The 14,446-nt window shown below is 38.0% G+C and overlaps 2 protein-coding genes and 1 long non-coding RNA gene across 5 annotated transcripts in view; 1 reads left to right on the forward strand and 2 right to left on the reverse strand.

Annotated features, from left to right (window-relative positions):
- The window catches only part of LOC138404912 (uncharacterized), a 99,740-nt gene that overhangs the window by 1,540 nt on the left and 83,754 nt on the right, over window positions 1-14,446 (forward strand). The gene's annotated exons all lie outside the window — the stretch shown is intronic.
- LOC109635703 (uncharacterized) lies at window positions 674-4,166 on the reverse strand. Of its 2 annotated transcripts, XM_020097058.2 has the most exons (6): window positions 3,983-4,166; window positions 3,121-3,228; window positions 2,942-2,984; window positions 2,715-2,809; window positions 2,484-2,533; window positions 674-1,664 (listed from the first exon to the last, which is right to left on the reverse strand). In XM_020097058.2, exons 1-6 carry the CDS (start codon window positions 3,990-3,992, stop codon window positions 1,227-1,229), a joined length of 744 nt encoding a protein of 247 aa, XP_019952617.2. In that variant the 5' UTR covers window positions 3,993-4,166; the 3' UTR covers window positions 674-1,226. The 2 variants fall into 2 exon arrangements, with proteins under 2 accessions (XP_019952617.2, XP_069366547.1); XM_069510446.1 differs by lacking the exons at window positions 2,942-2,984; window positions 3,121-3,228 and having other exon boundaries at window positions 3,983-4,149.
- LOC109635876 (T-cell surface protein tactile) lies at window positions 5,163-10,723 on the reverse strand. Its single transcript, XM_020097345.2, has 7 exons — window positions 10,510-10,723; window positions 9,931-10,278; window positions 9,111-9,217; window positions 8,756-8,912; window positions 6,820-7,263; window positions 5,943-6,042; window positions 5,163-5,761 (listed from the first exon to the last, which is right to left on the reverse strand). Exons 1-7 carry the CDS (start codon window positions 10,589-10,591, stop codon window positions 5,608-5,610), a joined length of 1,392 nt encoding a protein of 463 aa, XP_019952904.2. The 5' UTR covers window positions 10,592-10,723; the 3' UTR covers window positions 5,163-5,607.

The raw sequence follows: 14,446 nt of genomic DNA on the forward strand, positions 1-14,446 counted from the left end.
AGGCCCCAGTCAGATATTGACAACCTGTCAACACACAGTTAGAAGACTGCAGGCCTCCGACTGCTGAGCTCAGTAAATTATCCTTCCAGAGTGGGGAGGATACAAAGGTGGGGGACGGGACCATTTAGTTCGATGGTGAGTCAGGTCTAAAATGCAATAGATAATAATTATCATTATCAGGGTTTCCATCCTCTGTGACGCGTCGTAACAAGAAGCCCACACGGAAAAAGTGAAATATTAATAATATTTTCCTCTCTCGTTTTATTTGAGTTATAACATGACTGAGAATCAGTTTCACATGTTTATGTATGGAAGCAAATGTGTTCAATAAAATACGGTCTCTTGTTTGGCCAAAGGTTTTCAAACCTTTTTCTGAGACGTCTGTAGACGCTCGACTGAGACATCAAAACCTCGTCCTCTGTGAAGATCTGAGGAGTTCCTTTCCTTTCGCAAAAGAAACTGAAAACTTTCCACGTTGCCCCTTGACCTCTGAATGTCGCGCACAGTATTTCCTCTGCGTATTATTTCCTCTGTACAGAAAGTAAAATTTTTTTCCTCTGTTGCTCAATGTGGAGATTTCATGAAGCAGCTTGTTTTCCATCGAAAAGGAAATTGCGCAACTGTGTGAAACGCAAAACTGAACATGACAAAGTTTCCTTCTTGTTGACACAAATGTATTTGGTAGATTTTATTGACTTTTTCCCAAGTTTGCTTAGAAAAATAATTCAAGAACATTTAAAAAACTAACAAAAATGACTGCTACATTCACACGAGCATCCTGGGCCAGTAGGTGGCGATAAAGGCTTTATCAATGATCCACCAAATACCAGAGAAGAACACTGTGGTCCAAGCAACACTGGGTGAGGCAGACCCCTGTGTAATAACACGTAGCAGTGCTAACCAACTGGAAAGAAATCCGTATAAAGCAGCAGCAGTTGTTGTTGTTGTTTCTGGCACATGCTCGTTACACAAAGCTACAGACAGGCATGCAGCTGCCCTTTGTAAGGTGTTTGTAAAATTAGTTTGTCACTTTAAGTCAGTTGCTTCTCACAGAAAAGTTAGATAGAGCAAGAAGAGTTTGTGTAGGGTGGGAAGTGGGAATGAAAGAGGAAACGTTCTCCTTGCTCCAAGTCAGTGAACCATCAAACTAATTTTGAAGCTGCTATTTTAAGGTAAAACAGTTGCATAGTGTTGCTTTAATATTACGGCTGCTATATGATATCTTGTCATTCACTACCTTGGCAGTAGCTGCTTGTGAAATTATCTGAATCTCTCTTAGTACCCTGTATACACACAGTCCCATTCCCAACAGCCCCTCTCTCACTCTCTTGCTCTCCTCTCAATTCTGTCGTTCCCCCGTCCTCCTGCTTTTCAATTCCTCCCCATCCCACGTCCTCCCATTCCCTGTTCATACTCCTTTCTCTCCCCATCTCCTCCGTCTCTTGGGCAATCTGTTGGCTGTTCAGGTAGATGCTGCTGTGTGAGACCATGGTGCTGGTGTCTCTGGGAGGAAGGTTAGCATCCATGTCTCTGTCCACCTCCAAGAAACTATTCGTGGTGGGTGTGAGGTGAGCCTGCAGCTGATCCTGACGTTGATACTTCCTCTTGCGTTTCTTTGCCAACTTCAAATCCAGTGAGGCATAATTCAGGTCAGTCTCCAAAGGCTGGTTTCAGACACAGAGACATAGAGGGTTGGTATAAAATAGTACAAATGTATGTGCTGCAGCACTGTGCAACAGTTTAGATTAAATGTTCTTTGTCTCTGGGATCTTGTGGATTTCCTGATATAATTTATTATTAGAACACCTTGTGCATAATTGCATTCACATGCTCAGTTTCTCTGACCACAATGTGTTTATGGTGTTTGCTGCTTTCCGTTTTGAAAGCGAATCTCTCAGCGTGTGCTAAGTTATTTTTAGCATAAAAACTACACAAGAACGATTCTAAAATAACATTTGTTTGTTGGCCTTATATTATGTCCACATTTTGTCCTCTGTAGTTTAAATGCAAAGCTTTAACAATCAGGTTAATAATTTATTATATCCCGAGAACAACAACGTAGAACCAACCTTGCTGCACAGAGGCATAATGGAGGATATTTCCATTCTGCCATAAGACTGTTGTCTCCACACATGCTATCAAATGTAATAATAATAATAATAATAATAACTGTATTTGTATAGCACTTTTCTAAACAAAGTTACAAAGTGCTTACCAGGAAAAATAATAAAATACATGGCTAGAAGAAGAATAAATTATAATAAAAAGGTATTTAATTCAGGTAAATGTTTTGAGCCACGTAGCAGTTTAACCATCACATTTGAGCTCTGTAAGACTGGTTGTTGTAATGAAAATAATAACTTCAAGTGTACCTTGGTGTCATCAAGTATTTCAGCCTATTAATCACAATAACGTTGAGAGGCTAAAAGTGCTATGAAAGCCATGTGGAAATTGGAATTGAGCAATGAAATTACAGCAATTACCTTCAAATGATTTCTTGTTTGTTGCATGTTCATCATCTCGTAGCAAATTTCTGCAGAACAGGAACAAGTACAATTTACAATTAGCAGCGGAATGAAAAAAAGAATAATGTTGATTTTTAAAAGCTTATTTTACTGAGTTTTTTAAAAGCAACAATACAGCTTAATGTTTACGTAAACAATGCTGTTATTCACATGTAACCTCCATGGTATTGAAGTCAGGCCTGTGCTCACCTGGTCTGTCTGTGCTGATGTTGCCATAGATTGGATTATCCTGTTGCATGTGGTGATTGTGTTCATGAAAATAACGTCCTTCCTCCTGTGACGGGCTTCACCAAGAGAAACAATGAGATGGTTTATGTAGTTAAGACAAAACATTAGAAATTGAAATGTGTTGGACTGAGTAATATGCGGCTGACATGTTTAAGCCTGATTTTAATTTTTTGGGATAAAAGTCATACCCTTCTCCTTCAAAATTATGTGGGTAGCAGCAGTCATCTTTGTCTGTACAAAAAAATATGAAGCCATTTATAGAACGCCGTGTTAAAAGCTGAGTGGAGTTTGAAATCAACAGTGAGTACTTTTAAAAATGCTAAAAATATGCCACATAAATATATATATACTTTACATATAATCATACCTCTGCACAAAGAGGCTCTTCGTCTGATGGAGAGAAAGACATTGAGACTCATCGACATCAACAAGGCCAGAAATAATAGCACCAGACCAGCAAGTTCAAGAACACACTCTAAAAGATAAACAAACCGACCATTACCAGCTTTAAACACAACAAAAAAGTCAGTGAATTTCAAATGAAAGCTTTTATCAACCAATATGTGGAATTTCCCTCAATCTCAATAAACAGAAAGGATGAAACATTTTTAAAATGCGTCATCGATCGTGACTAACAATTACCTATTGTCTTAACTTCACTTTACAATTCTTAGAGATGGGAAATATGAAGAAAAACTCTTTCACCTTTAACAATTTTAGGGTCATTATTAAATTATCAATATATAATACAGTTATGTCTACGTGTAAATGTTTCCAAGATAATTTAACCTCTAGAAGTCAGTGTCATCTTGAGAGCCATCATATCGTTAATATGTGAAATATAGGCAATGTGTTATTTATCGGTCTCAACTAACATTATTATTCATAATTACTCATAATTAATAATTCATACGTAACATCATTGACACATTTCACAGGAAATTCATTTTTCACATGGGAACCTCAGCTTTGTTCAGTAAATCATTTGAATTATATGTTATTAAAAGAGAAATTTAAATTGCTTAAAAAAAGTCTCACAAGTGTTTTCGAAACCAAAATTGTTGAACGTACGTACTGTGACACAAATGAAATAAAGTTACGTGCATAATCACCATTTTGTTCTCAGGCACAAAGTCAATATTTACACTGACATGTACATCATCACATTGTATTAAGTTTGAAAACCTAAACGCAATTTAAGAAGTTCCAAAAGATGCTTGCGATCTTACCTTGTGCCATATTCCAGCTGTCTTGAACAAAGCAGGTTGTCTGACGTGAGTGCTCTCAGGCTACAGGGCATGGCTGTGTTAAGTCAATGAGGTGTGCTGCATTGTAGTCTATTTTTACTTTGCCATAGTTACTTGTCAGTACTTTGAGAACTGGCTGCTCTTCAGTTACAAACAGGAAACTATGTAACCTCATCCTGAAGCACCCAGTCTCAGTTCAGAGATAGAAAACAGTTTGTGCCATCTAACATACTTACATACGAAAGGAACTCTAATATGAACATTTGCACATTTAAACATTTCTGCACAAAAGAATAGAAATGCAACCAAAAAAAAAGCAAAAAAAAATTTCCATTTCATTTTCCGTAAAGATTTATTTTATATTTTTAAATTATCTATATCATCAAATGCTCCGACCATAAAGCAAGTACAAAGTTAAAAAGTATGTTTGGTCTCAGGATAGTGGGAGAGTGTTTACCTTAAGATGAATAAGAAGCACACATGTATTTGTTTTAGGTACAGTACAGTTGACCTTAATGCATTATGTGAACTGTCTTTGTGCACAAACCTCACAGCTGTGCACATGAAGAATTTATAACTTGCATACACACAATGCTTTGTTGTTTCTACTACTGTGATTGGAAAATCAGCAGAAGAAAAGTTGAAACTAAACGTCTTTGTGCAGCTAAACTACTCTGGTGTGTGTAGATGTATGTATGGACGTTTTTTTAAATCAAAATAACTTAACAGAAAAATTATTTTCACACTGGAATAAAACAAAAGCACAAAATTCTCAAAAATATAAAAAACTTGCTCTGTTTCAAATGTGACCCATTTGTTAAAAGGCTGTGATTGGAATCAAGCAGGTGTTACATTTGGTGGTTTGTGGTTTAAGCCTCACTTTGTGAAGTTGAATGCCAACCTGCGGTACCTGTGGACAGTGACCATTGATATAAAGGTGAATTTGTGACATACACTGGCCTCCAATTTGGAAATTCTTCATCAGATGAAAGTTACAGCTTTAAACAGCAGAATTAGCAAATCAGCTGTGTAACGTTTGTAGAGTTTTATGTTTCAATGTTATGTTTCTATGCAGATAAGTCACATTAGCACAGTATGATAGCTACAAGACTGTCAGAAGAGAAACACACACAGCAGCTGAGGTGTAAAAATAAATCCAGAATCAAATGAAACCAACTTTTATTTTCACATTCTAGAATCTACACACATAGTGAATTTTAAAAGATTTAATACCATACGAAATATTTTAAAGCATTTTTTTCAAAAATACAAAATATTATTTATACATAAAAACATAGAACCAACCCCACTCACCCATGATACATTATCCACATTTGCTATCGGTTCATCACATCTGAAAACTAGAATAGCACTCAGTGGAGCACATACTTCAGCCAATAGATTTTTTAAATTAACTAATTATGTCACAAGTGATTATCAAATCTGTTCAGTAATATTTGCATAATCCTGCTGAGAAACCAACCAACCAACCAACCAACAAATGGACAGCGGCTAAATTGTAACCTCCTTGGCCGAGGTAATAATACATCGTGTTATTCTACACTTCAGACAAAAACCCTATATCTAATTTATCAACTGCCTAGTGATTATATGTTAATACACACTTGGTCCATGTTAGTAAGTTCTGTTACTGAGTTACACCTTGAGGTGGGTAAGTTATGTGTATAAATGTCACGTTGTCTTGCAGCGGTGTACTTCACTGGAGGAGGGGGGGGTTTAAACGGAGGCGGCAGATCCATCCTATAGAGAGAGAGAGAGAGAGCACAGATTGATTAGTGGCATTGCTTAGAAAGTTAGCTGTACCCAGGAAGCAGGGGAGTGTTACAAGTCGTGTGTATCTGTCAGAAAATACGACAGCCAACATTTCTCCAGGTCTTTCAGGGTCACCCCACTGCTGAATACATGAAAGCAAGAGATTTACCTTTGTTCTAACAGCCGTTTCCTGTACAGAAATCCAGCCACAGCGATCAGTACCAGGACCGGGATGATTATTAACACAGCCAGATAACTCGGTGCTGCATCTAAGAGGGAGGAAAGGTGTCGATTTGTTCGGCAGCAAAAGCTAAGATATGTGTTTCTACGATATTGATCGGTTTGCTCTGATGAATCCAGCGTACACAGATAAAAAAATTTAAAACCACCAAATGAAAACTTTTGCCTCGAGGCAGAAAAGTGTCTGCTTCCCCCTCAGCTGGTCACTCAGCCACTAACATGCAGGAGCTGACTCTCTTTTTAAATGAGTTTTCTATCTCCAAAAGGCATCTAGCCAGAGGCATCTGACAGAGCTGGAATCTATAAAGCCTCCATGAAGATTCAGAGTGTGAATGTGAATATTAGCCAAAGTGTGAAAGTGAATATTAGCCACAGTGTGGATATGAATATTAACCACAGTGTGAAATTGACTGTGGTTAATATTCATCTGTAGTTTTTAAGGAGTTCTCGTTATGTTTGTAGTTTGTATTTGCTGCTTTTAAACGATTTCCATTCGGCTGCATTAAAGCTGCTGCTTCTCTAACCTCGATAACCACTAATAAAGCTAATAACACTGCCGGTTCCAGAGCAAATGATATGACCCCCAAACAATCTGAGAGCATCGGTTAAAATCCAGTTAAAGGCAAGAAAGGCAGAGACAGTCTAAAGACTAGTAGTGTATCCCATTGCTGATAACATAGAATGTTTTTCTTCCTTCAATTGTACCATCACTTTTTTTGGTTAGCGGTCACAGATTTTATCCTTGAAATGTTCTATTTCTGGAGGGAAAGTATTTCTCCATTATTTGTGAAATATTACGTTATTACCTTCAACTACCGTTCCATTATTTCCAGCGTTCAGTGTCGGGGTTGCAGCAGGGCGTTCATAGTTTTCTGTAATATTTCCAGAGGTGCTGGACTGGACTTGTGGCCTCTTTGAGGAAATGTCCTGGTACTTGTACGCCTCATCTGTGGCCATTTCCTGTGTGGATGTGAACACTGCACTACCAGGACTTAATGTAGTAGAGTGATAGGGGTCAGTTTGTGTGACAGCAAATTTTGTGGCACTGAAATGTGTAGGACTTGTAAAAGAGGTTACATCCTCTTCAGGTGTGATCACATCTGGACTATCATCTGTCACATGTGAACCGATAGCCGTGGTCCAAGTTACATTGGCGTCAGTGGTTAAAAGCCCAGTGGTCAGTGATGTGGGGAAGCTGTTGTCTGCGGGTACTGAAAAACTCTCTGTCTGCAGCAACACTGTTGTGGGATCTGCAGGAAGTAAAAGGCAAGTGTACATTATTACCTGGAAAACTGCACATTGCTTAACAAACAGTAGCCTGTACACCACATGAGAATCTGTAAGTGACTTGCTAGCAGCGATATTTTGTTAATTAAAAAGATAATGGCTTGATTGGACATCTAGGTAAGAGTTAAATGCAAAATTTAATGTCACTCATACAGATGCAGAAACAAACAGCTAGCTGGGCTCTGGATTCCAGAAACCTCTGCCGTGTTATTTCATATAGTAGAAGTCGTCCATTATGTACAGTCCTTTATATTGTGATTTTTCAATCTGATTAAAAAGGGAGGATTGTATTTCTTCATCTGAAGCAGTCATCCGTTTTACACTTCTTTTAATATGTATTTCTCAGAATTGTTTGGAACATTGTTAAGCTGAATATAAAGTTTAAGCGATGCACCTCTGAACTTTAAAATACATAGTGCACAGTCATCCATCATCCAGCATTTATGAGCACTGTGCATAATCAATACATAAAATAAGGTGAAGCGCTCATTCATTCAAGATCCTGGATTATGACGTCATGGACACGGATTCCTGAGATACAAATTAACATTTGCATGAATTGCAAATCCAGCAATGCAGTTGTTTATGCACTCATGAGTAATGTCCATAATTAATCGGTTGTGTGTCTTTTTTTTCCACAATATTTCCCCCCATACTTACACCAGAGGTTCGTTATTCTCAGCTGATAGACGCATCTGCAACTACGTCAAATTTAGCTGATTTACAAGCATATTTCAAAATTGTGAAAATTCTTCTCCTCCTCTCAAACCTCATGGCTGTACTACTCCAAACTGTCCAACAGATTGTGCTGTCACCCCACATCATGACTCTGATGCTGATAAGAGGTTTTGTTCTTGTGGTTTGAAAGTAGACAGAAAGAACAGGACGTGACTTCTGACGTCTGTGTGTGGCTTTGGTTTTTTTCCATTTTGGTTTCACAGTCATATTCTCATAAAAACATTTATACAGGATGAGAAAGCAGACAACTGGGGATTCTTTTCCTACAGCCCACTCACACACATTGCACCACACGAAGCTATATCACTATTGGGGGCAAACAGTATGCAGTTTGGTTTTTGTAATTTAAACTTATGAACACTGTTTTATTTTTGCATAATTCTGTATCTACCCTAACCCCATGGGGCAATTGATTTGCAGCAAGTAATTGATTTTTTTTCCTTCTTTATTTGTTTTGTAGGTCCCAATTTATTCACAATTTCTGCTGCTTTCTCATAACATGGCTGGCAGATTCAAAATCTCTCTCTTTCCTCCCAGCTAATTAAAAATTAGAATTGAGTGAGCTACAGTATAATAATAAAAGTCAAGTATGAGCTCTCTGGTCCAGTGCAGTTTATTAAGTTATTCAGTCTCTTGGGCCCTCTGTAAGATTGTTAATCCAGCCCTGAGGAAATGCTGAATTAAGTGTGACACAATGAGAGAAATGTAGAAGCTCACCTGTCTTTAAATGTGTGGTTGCTCTTTGTACTGCGATGGTAAACTCTTTATGCACAGTTTCATTTCCTGTGTTGACAGTCAGTATGTAAACTCCTGCGTGAGCATCAGTCACCCACAAGAGCTGCAGAGACTCATTCTCTGACACCAGCTCCTTGTTCTGTGAAAAAATAAGAAACAACAAGATTATGTAGCACATAAATCAGATTTTTGAAATGTAGATTTTGATGTCAGAGGTAATCAAATCATCTTGAGGTTCACTGGATGTGTAATTGAATAAATAAACAAAATAATGAAAGTGAAATCTACCAGAATGCTGTAAATGGTCTGATTAACTATGTTTTATGATTTCTGTTACCTTGGTCCATCTGTACTGTGCATTAAGGGATGCTTGGCAGTGGATTGTCACATTTTGTCCATTAGAAACTTCTAAACTGCCGTCCCTGTCGCACATTATTTCAACATCTAGCGGACAAAATGTAGGATTAAAATGAATCCTGGACAACACAAGGAAGCTTATGGAAAACATTTGCTGTGACACGATGGGTGGTATCTGCTAAAGACAACTTTGGCATCTATGCTTTTACACGTGATATACAGCACCTTCAGTGTCCTCTGCCTGTTATCATAAGAACATTCCTTCAGTTGGTTGATAGTAGATATAGAAAAGGGAAAGTTGTGTATCGGAAAATCTACAAAGTTGTGGAGAAATGGTATGGCAATGCCCGTATAGGACGTGGGACAAATGGAACATCTACAAGAGCGTTTTGACTGAGGTGTCAGACAGCGCTCGGCGCCACTGCCGTCAAAACTCCAAATGAGGAAATATCTTTCAGAAGAATGATGCTGCGTCTCTCCAGTGGAGTTCAGAGACTTGGGGAATCAATGGAGAATTGAGGCAATGGGGGGGCATGATGGCCCAACACCTTACTCAGACACTTCATGTTGGGTTTTTTTTCCTTTAATTTGTCTCCCATCTCTACATTTGCTTAGAAGTAAATAACTACTGAGATTGGCAGAGCCGCAATGCTCTGATGCAATCTGGAGTAACATGAAAAATATGCACTTGACAATAAGATGGAAGTTAGCTGTGCAAGTCTTATCCGAATATTAAATCCTACGAGGACGGCAGAGTTTGTTTGAGGTGTGCAGGTGCGACTTTGCCTTCGTCTTCTTACCTTTAATCTTTAGCTCTGTCTCCCTCCTGAAGGAGCCAAGTGGAAAAGTTGCAATATCACAAATATAGATGCCGCTGTCCCATTTTTTCACTTCAGGGAGGTGTAGATAGGACCCCATCAACCTGTTTGCATTCTCAATACGTATAGTGACATTAGGCCAAAATAAATGAACTCCATTGCCTTGACTGAACAGAGCCAGCTTTGTGCTATTATTGTTTTTCTTCCTCCATTCAATATTGACAAGCTTGAGATCAGGCAGGCTTTCTATGGTACAGGGTAAGGTGATGTTCTGACCCACCACTGCTTCTGTTGTTTCATAACGTGTCCTCTCAACATCATGCGGGAACCCTGTTAAGCATATCAGTTGTAGTGTTGAAAGCAAAGCAGAGTGAGGAGACAAAATCGCTGACATTGAAGTTAGTAATATAATACAGACTGTGATCCTCTGGGATGCAGGCAGATAAAATCATAGAATTATACTGAGGCAGCTTATCACACCAAAAGCCAGAACGCATTTCAAACCCATGGTGAATATCCCATCTTTCCTGCTATATTATATGAGCGACAGCACATGATTACCTTGTATAATCGAGGCATAGAGAAGGAGTGAGAAGGCCGCACCCAGTGCAGCTCCAGCCACGTTTAAGCTCCCGCAACTCATTACGATCAATCAGGCCAAATCCATTGAGGGATTCAGCAAAAGGCAGAACAGTAGACTGTCGACTGAGTTTGAAGTGTGCAGCAGAGACTGAAACAGGATGACCCATCTCCACAGGAAGCCACTCAGAGACACAGTTTCTGTTTGCGGTGTGTACAGATGCAGTGCTTGTGATTTATTTTTTCAGTCAGTGCTAAATAACAAGATCCAAAGTATAGACTTGTTTGATTTCAGGTTATATTGCTGATTACATCGAAAGCTTCTTTAAGAAAAATGCAGGGGGAGTGCATTCATGTTACTTTAAATCAACTTCTCTTTCATTCATTGATTCATTTTAGTCACACACAGGTTTAACAATCATAAATCACTTGAGATTAAATAATTTTGTATAAGTGTATGAACTGTATTTTGGAATTAAAGCATCACTATGAAACGTTTCCTTAGCCACAGCGCCCTCTGCAGACACACCTGCTGACTACTTCTGTTGACCCATGATCCTTGGCTTCCTGAACCAGAAGTGGAACAAACACACAATACTCTGTTTAGAAGTACTGAATATTGGAGACAAACCCTGGTTTTTAAATGATCTACAGTTAAGCTTTACTCTTGAACTCACTGGGCCTGATTCCGACAATTGAAGCAGAGACAATAAGTCGTTTCCGGGATGAGAATGGAAAAGAGGAAATTAATGAAAGTGGCACCATTCATTTTATTCTGTTCCAAGTCAGTGAACCATCGAAATCATTTGAAGCTGCTATTTTAAGGTAAAAAAAATTATTATAGTGTTGCTTAAACTCAAAAGTCACTGTGTTCTCTTAAGTGAATTATTACACTCAAAAAAATATTTAAGAATATTTTGTATCTATTTCTTTTAGCTTCAGCTGTTGATCAATACTCCACAGAAAATAAGTCCTTGAAATCTTCGTCTCCCCTTTTTCTGTTTATCAGAGGAAGGACATTATTATTTATATGTAATAAAGATAATGCAACTTATGAATTTGATAGCTCAATGTTCTCCGGGCTTCCGCCTGCTCTTCTTTGTGGTGTCTTTCACAATCTAATTCTATTAGCTGATCAGAAAGGAAGCAATTTGAACTTTTATGAGCTTCACCAAACAACATGCCCTTACCTAAACAGCTTGTCCAACTTTCATTCTTTCCATCTCTCCCTCACCTATTATGAGCTCTTCCCCTTCATTTATTATGAATCGTCCCTGTAGAGCCGGCCTTCTGCATTTAAATGATTGATCATTTTACAGTTCTATCCTGTGTATGACCTTTTATAAGTTAAATTAGGGCTTAGAGTGTCTGCTATCCATTGAGAGATTTCTATCAGTATTCTGCCAGTGTTTCATCAAATTGTGAGGGGACCTTGCTCCATTGCTCCATTTGATAAGGGCAGCATTACTTCCCCGGGGAGTCATGCTCAATGATTTTGACAGAGTGTAACATCCCCATGACTTCTTCATTGAGGGGTCCGAGAAGGCTTTTGGCCCGATAAGCACCATTTTAGCTTCCAATCACGGACAGTGTTCCAGACACAAAACTGTGAATGGGAATTATTCTCTCTCACAATTAAATAAAAATGATGAACATGAATTACTGGCTCTTCTCGCTAGTTTTTCCTCTCTTGAAAGAAAGTGTTGCAACCTGCTGGTGCACCCTGCCCCTCCTACACACGCATGATCCGCACTGAGGTCACGTTGCTCTGAAAGTCTTGAGGGTTCCCAGATCCCGCTAAATATGACAGAGTGTAATTTAATGCCACTCTAAAATTCTAACCTCCTGACAAATGATTATGAGGTCGTATTTATCTGATTCTTGCACATCATACAGTATTGATTGTGCTCCACGTGATGTCGATCTCAAACTGGGAGAACGACCTTATATAATGTTAAAGGATATCCATGCGGTCGGCTCATTAAAGATTAACTATTCATTCTCACTGCAGGCTAGAAACTTGAAATTATTTAAAGCAACAAATGGACTATATGGTGATTTTCCACATATCGACCACTCAAAGTTTCATTCACCCATTTTTGAAGCATTCACACATCAGTCACACAATTGGGGGTTCAGTAACTTTTTATTTTGGTTTTCTTATATTTGTCTCACATCCGCTTAGCCTGTGATATAACTTCCGGGGGGCGGACAACATAATAATAACACAAAATTGTCATTACATGTCTTGTATTGGCCACTTGTAATGGATCATGATTTATTTTTGCTGTTTGCTGCATAAAGTAAATAAAACTCTGTCAAATTAGGTCTTTAGCTTGTGTTTTGTTTGAGAGACCCCTAGTGGACCAAGTTACATATTGAACATTTAAAAAAGGTACTCAGTGCAGAATACACCTGTTTTTTTTTTGTTTTTTTTTACATACAGACTATATAGGCAATTCATTCATTTACTTTTCTGCTCTTGTCCCTCACATACTATAACTAAGACCAAAACTGGGGAGCCTTACTAGTGGCCCATATGTGAAGAACAGACAATCTAAATGATGAGAGTTCCACTTCAAAATATCTGACCATGTATTTCAGACAATTTCTATTATTTCTTGCAATTTATGTAATAATGTTTTGATAGATTTTTGATGATTGACCTGGTCTTCGGTCAATGGCTCAATATGTCACTGTTTCAAAGAAACATTATAAATAAACATATGCACCTACACTCGAATTAACTACACTATATTTTAATTGTTACACATACAGATGGCCCGTTTCCTTTGCCGACAAGAATAGAGTGTAGAATTTTATGAGTAGTGTAATTTAAATACCCATTTGTGCACATCTAAGTTCAGGAACACTACCATTAGCCCGAGATTTAATGCCGTTCCAGAGAAGGACAGAATAAGATGATGATCATTTTGCTTTTTACTTTTCTCTGAGGATGAATCAAGTTAACAGTCCTCTATTTATATGAAATTATTCTGGCTAGATGACTGTAAAAAATGGAGCTGTCCTTCCGGAAGGGACATTTTTTTTGCATCGTATAACACAAATTATTATTTGTAATTTTGTATGAAATGTTTGACCACTGCGAGTGCACTTTTGGTGTCTTGTAAACCCAAGAAGATTGGGCACTTTGTGTGCAAGACATGAAAGAAAACACTGAAAGAAAATTGAGATAATCAGTGGGGTTGAGGGGGATAGTTCTGGGTAATCATGAGCTCATCTACACCTTTAGAATTTGTTATGATTCATAGATGACACCATTATAACAGAGACTGACTCTATAGACAGAAATATAATGCAAACACTGCATAACCAAGATCTACAAGTAACAGAGAAGCAAAACAATTGAATATATACAATCACAAACTACAGATAGCCTCTGCGTATAACACAATTCGAAATAAGATTGTAAGAAAATGCAGTAGTACACTACACTCTCATTCACAATCTCTCCCTGACGCACAGAAACATTTTCTAAGCTTAACTTAGAAACACACTGTTGGCTGAATTTCTGTTTTTCTTTAAAAGCCATCAAAATGCCAGTTTAGAGCTGATAATCCCCAATTATCCCCTGGATATGAATAAAATATCTCTTTCAAACAAAGCATAGAAGGTGAGTAAATGTGAATTTGATGGCAATGGAGAATTGTGAATGCAGAAATGTTTTTTTTTTTTATTCCAATGCTGTTCTGCCCTACAAAAGAAATTGAATCTGGCCACTTTCCTCCAGTAGTGAAGAGGAGATTAGTTGTAAATCTGAAATATATAAAGCTGCTCCAACAAGTCAGATTTCCTCTTGGTGAAAATTCTTTTGTTTATCTTAATTGCCTTTGTTTGCTTCCTTCTCTTATCACTGTTTCATGGAATTACACTCATCTCCAACAGCACGAATAGTTTC

This window comes from Paralichthys olivaceus, chromosome 15 (genome assembly GCF_024713975.1).
Source record: "Paralichthys olivaceus isolate ysfri-2021 chromosome 15, ASM2471397v2, whole genome shotgun sequence".
NCBI lineage: Eukaryota > Metazoa > Chordata > Actinopteri > Pleuronectiformes > Paralichthyidae > Paralichthys > Paralichthys olivaceus.

Coding starts and splice junctions, on each gene's coding strand:
- LOC109635703 (XM_020097058.2), bottom strand. Junction 2,810..2,941: donor CATAATTTTGAAGGAGAAGG/GTATGACTTTTA, acceptor CTCTTGGTGAAG/CCCGTCACAGGAGGAAGGAC. Junction 1,665..2,483: donor AAACAAGAAATCATTTGAAG/GTAATTGCTGTA, acceptor GTCTGAAACCAG/CCTTTGGAGACTGACCTGAA.
- LOC109635876 (XM_020097345.2), bottom strand. CDS start 10,591: ATGAGTTGCGGGAGCTTAAACGTGGCTGGAGCTGCACTGGGTGCGGCC. Junction 8,913..9,110: donor CACAGTACAGATGGACCAAG/GTAACAGAAATC, acceptor ATTTTTTCACAG/AACAAGGAGCTGGTGTCAGA. Junction 6,043..6,819: donor TAATGGAACGGTAGTTGAAG/GTAATAACGTAA, acceptor CCTCCCTCTTAG/ATGCAGCACCGAGTTATCTG.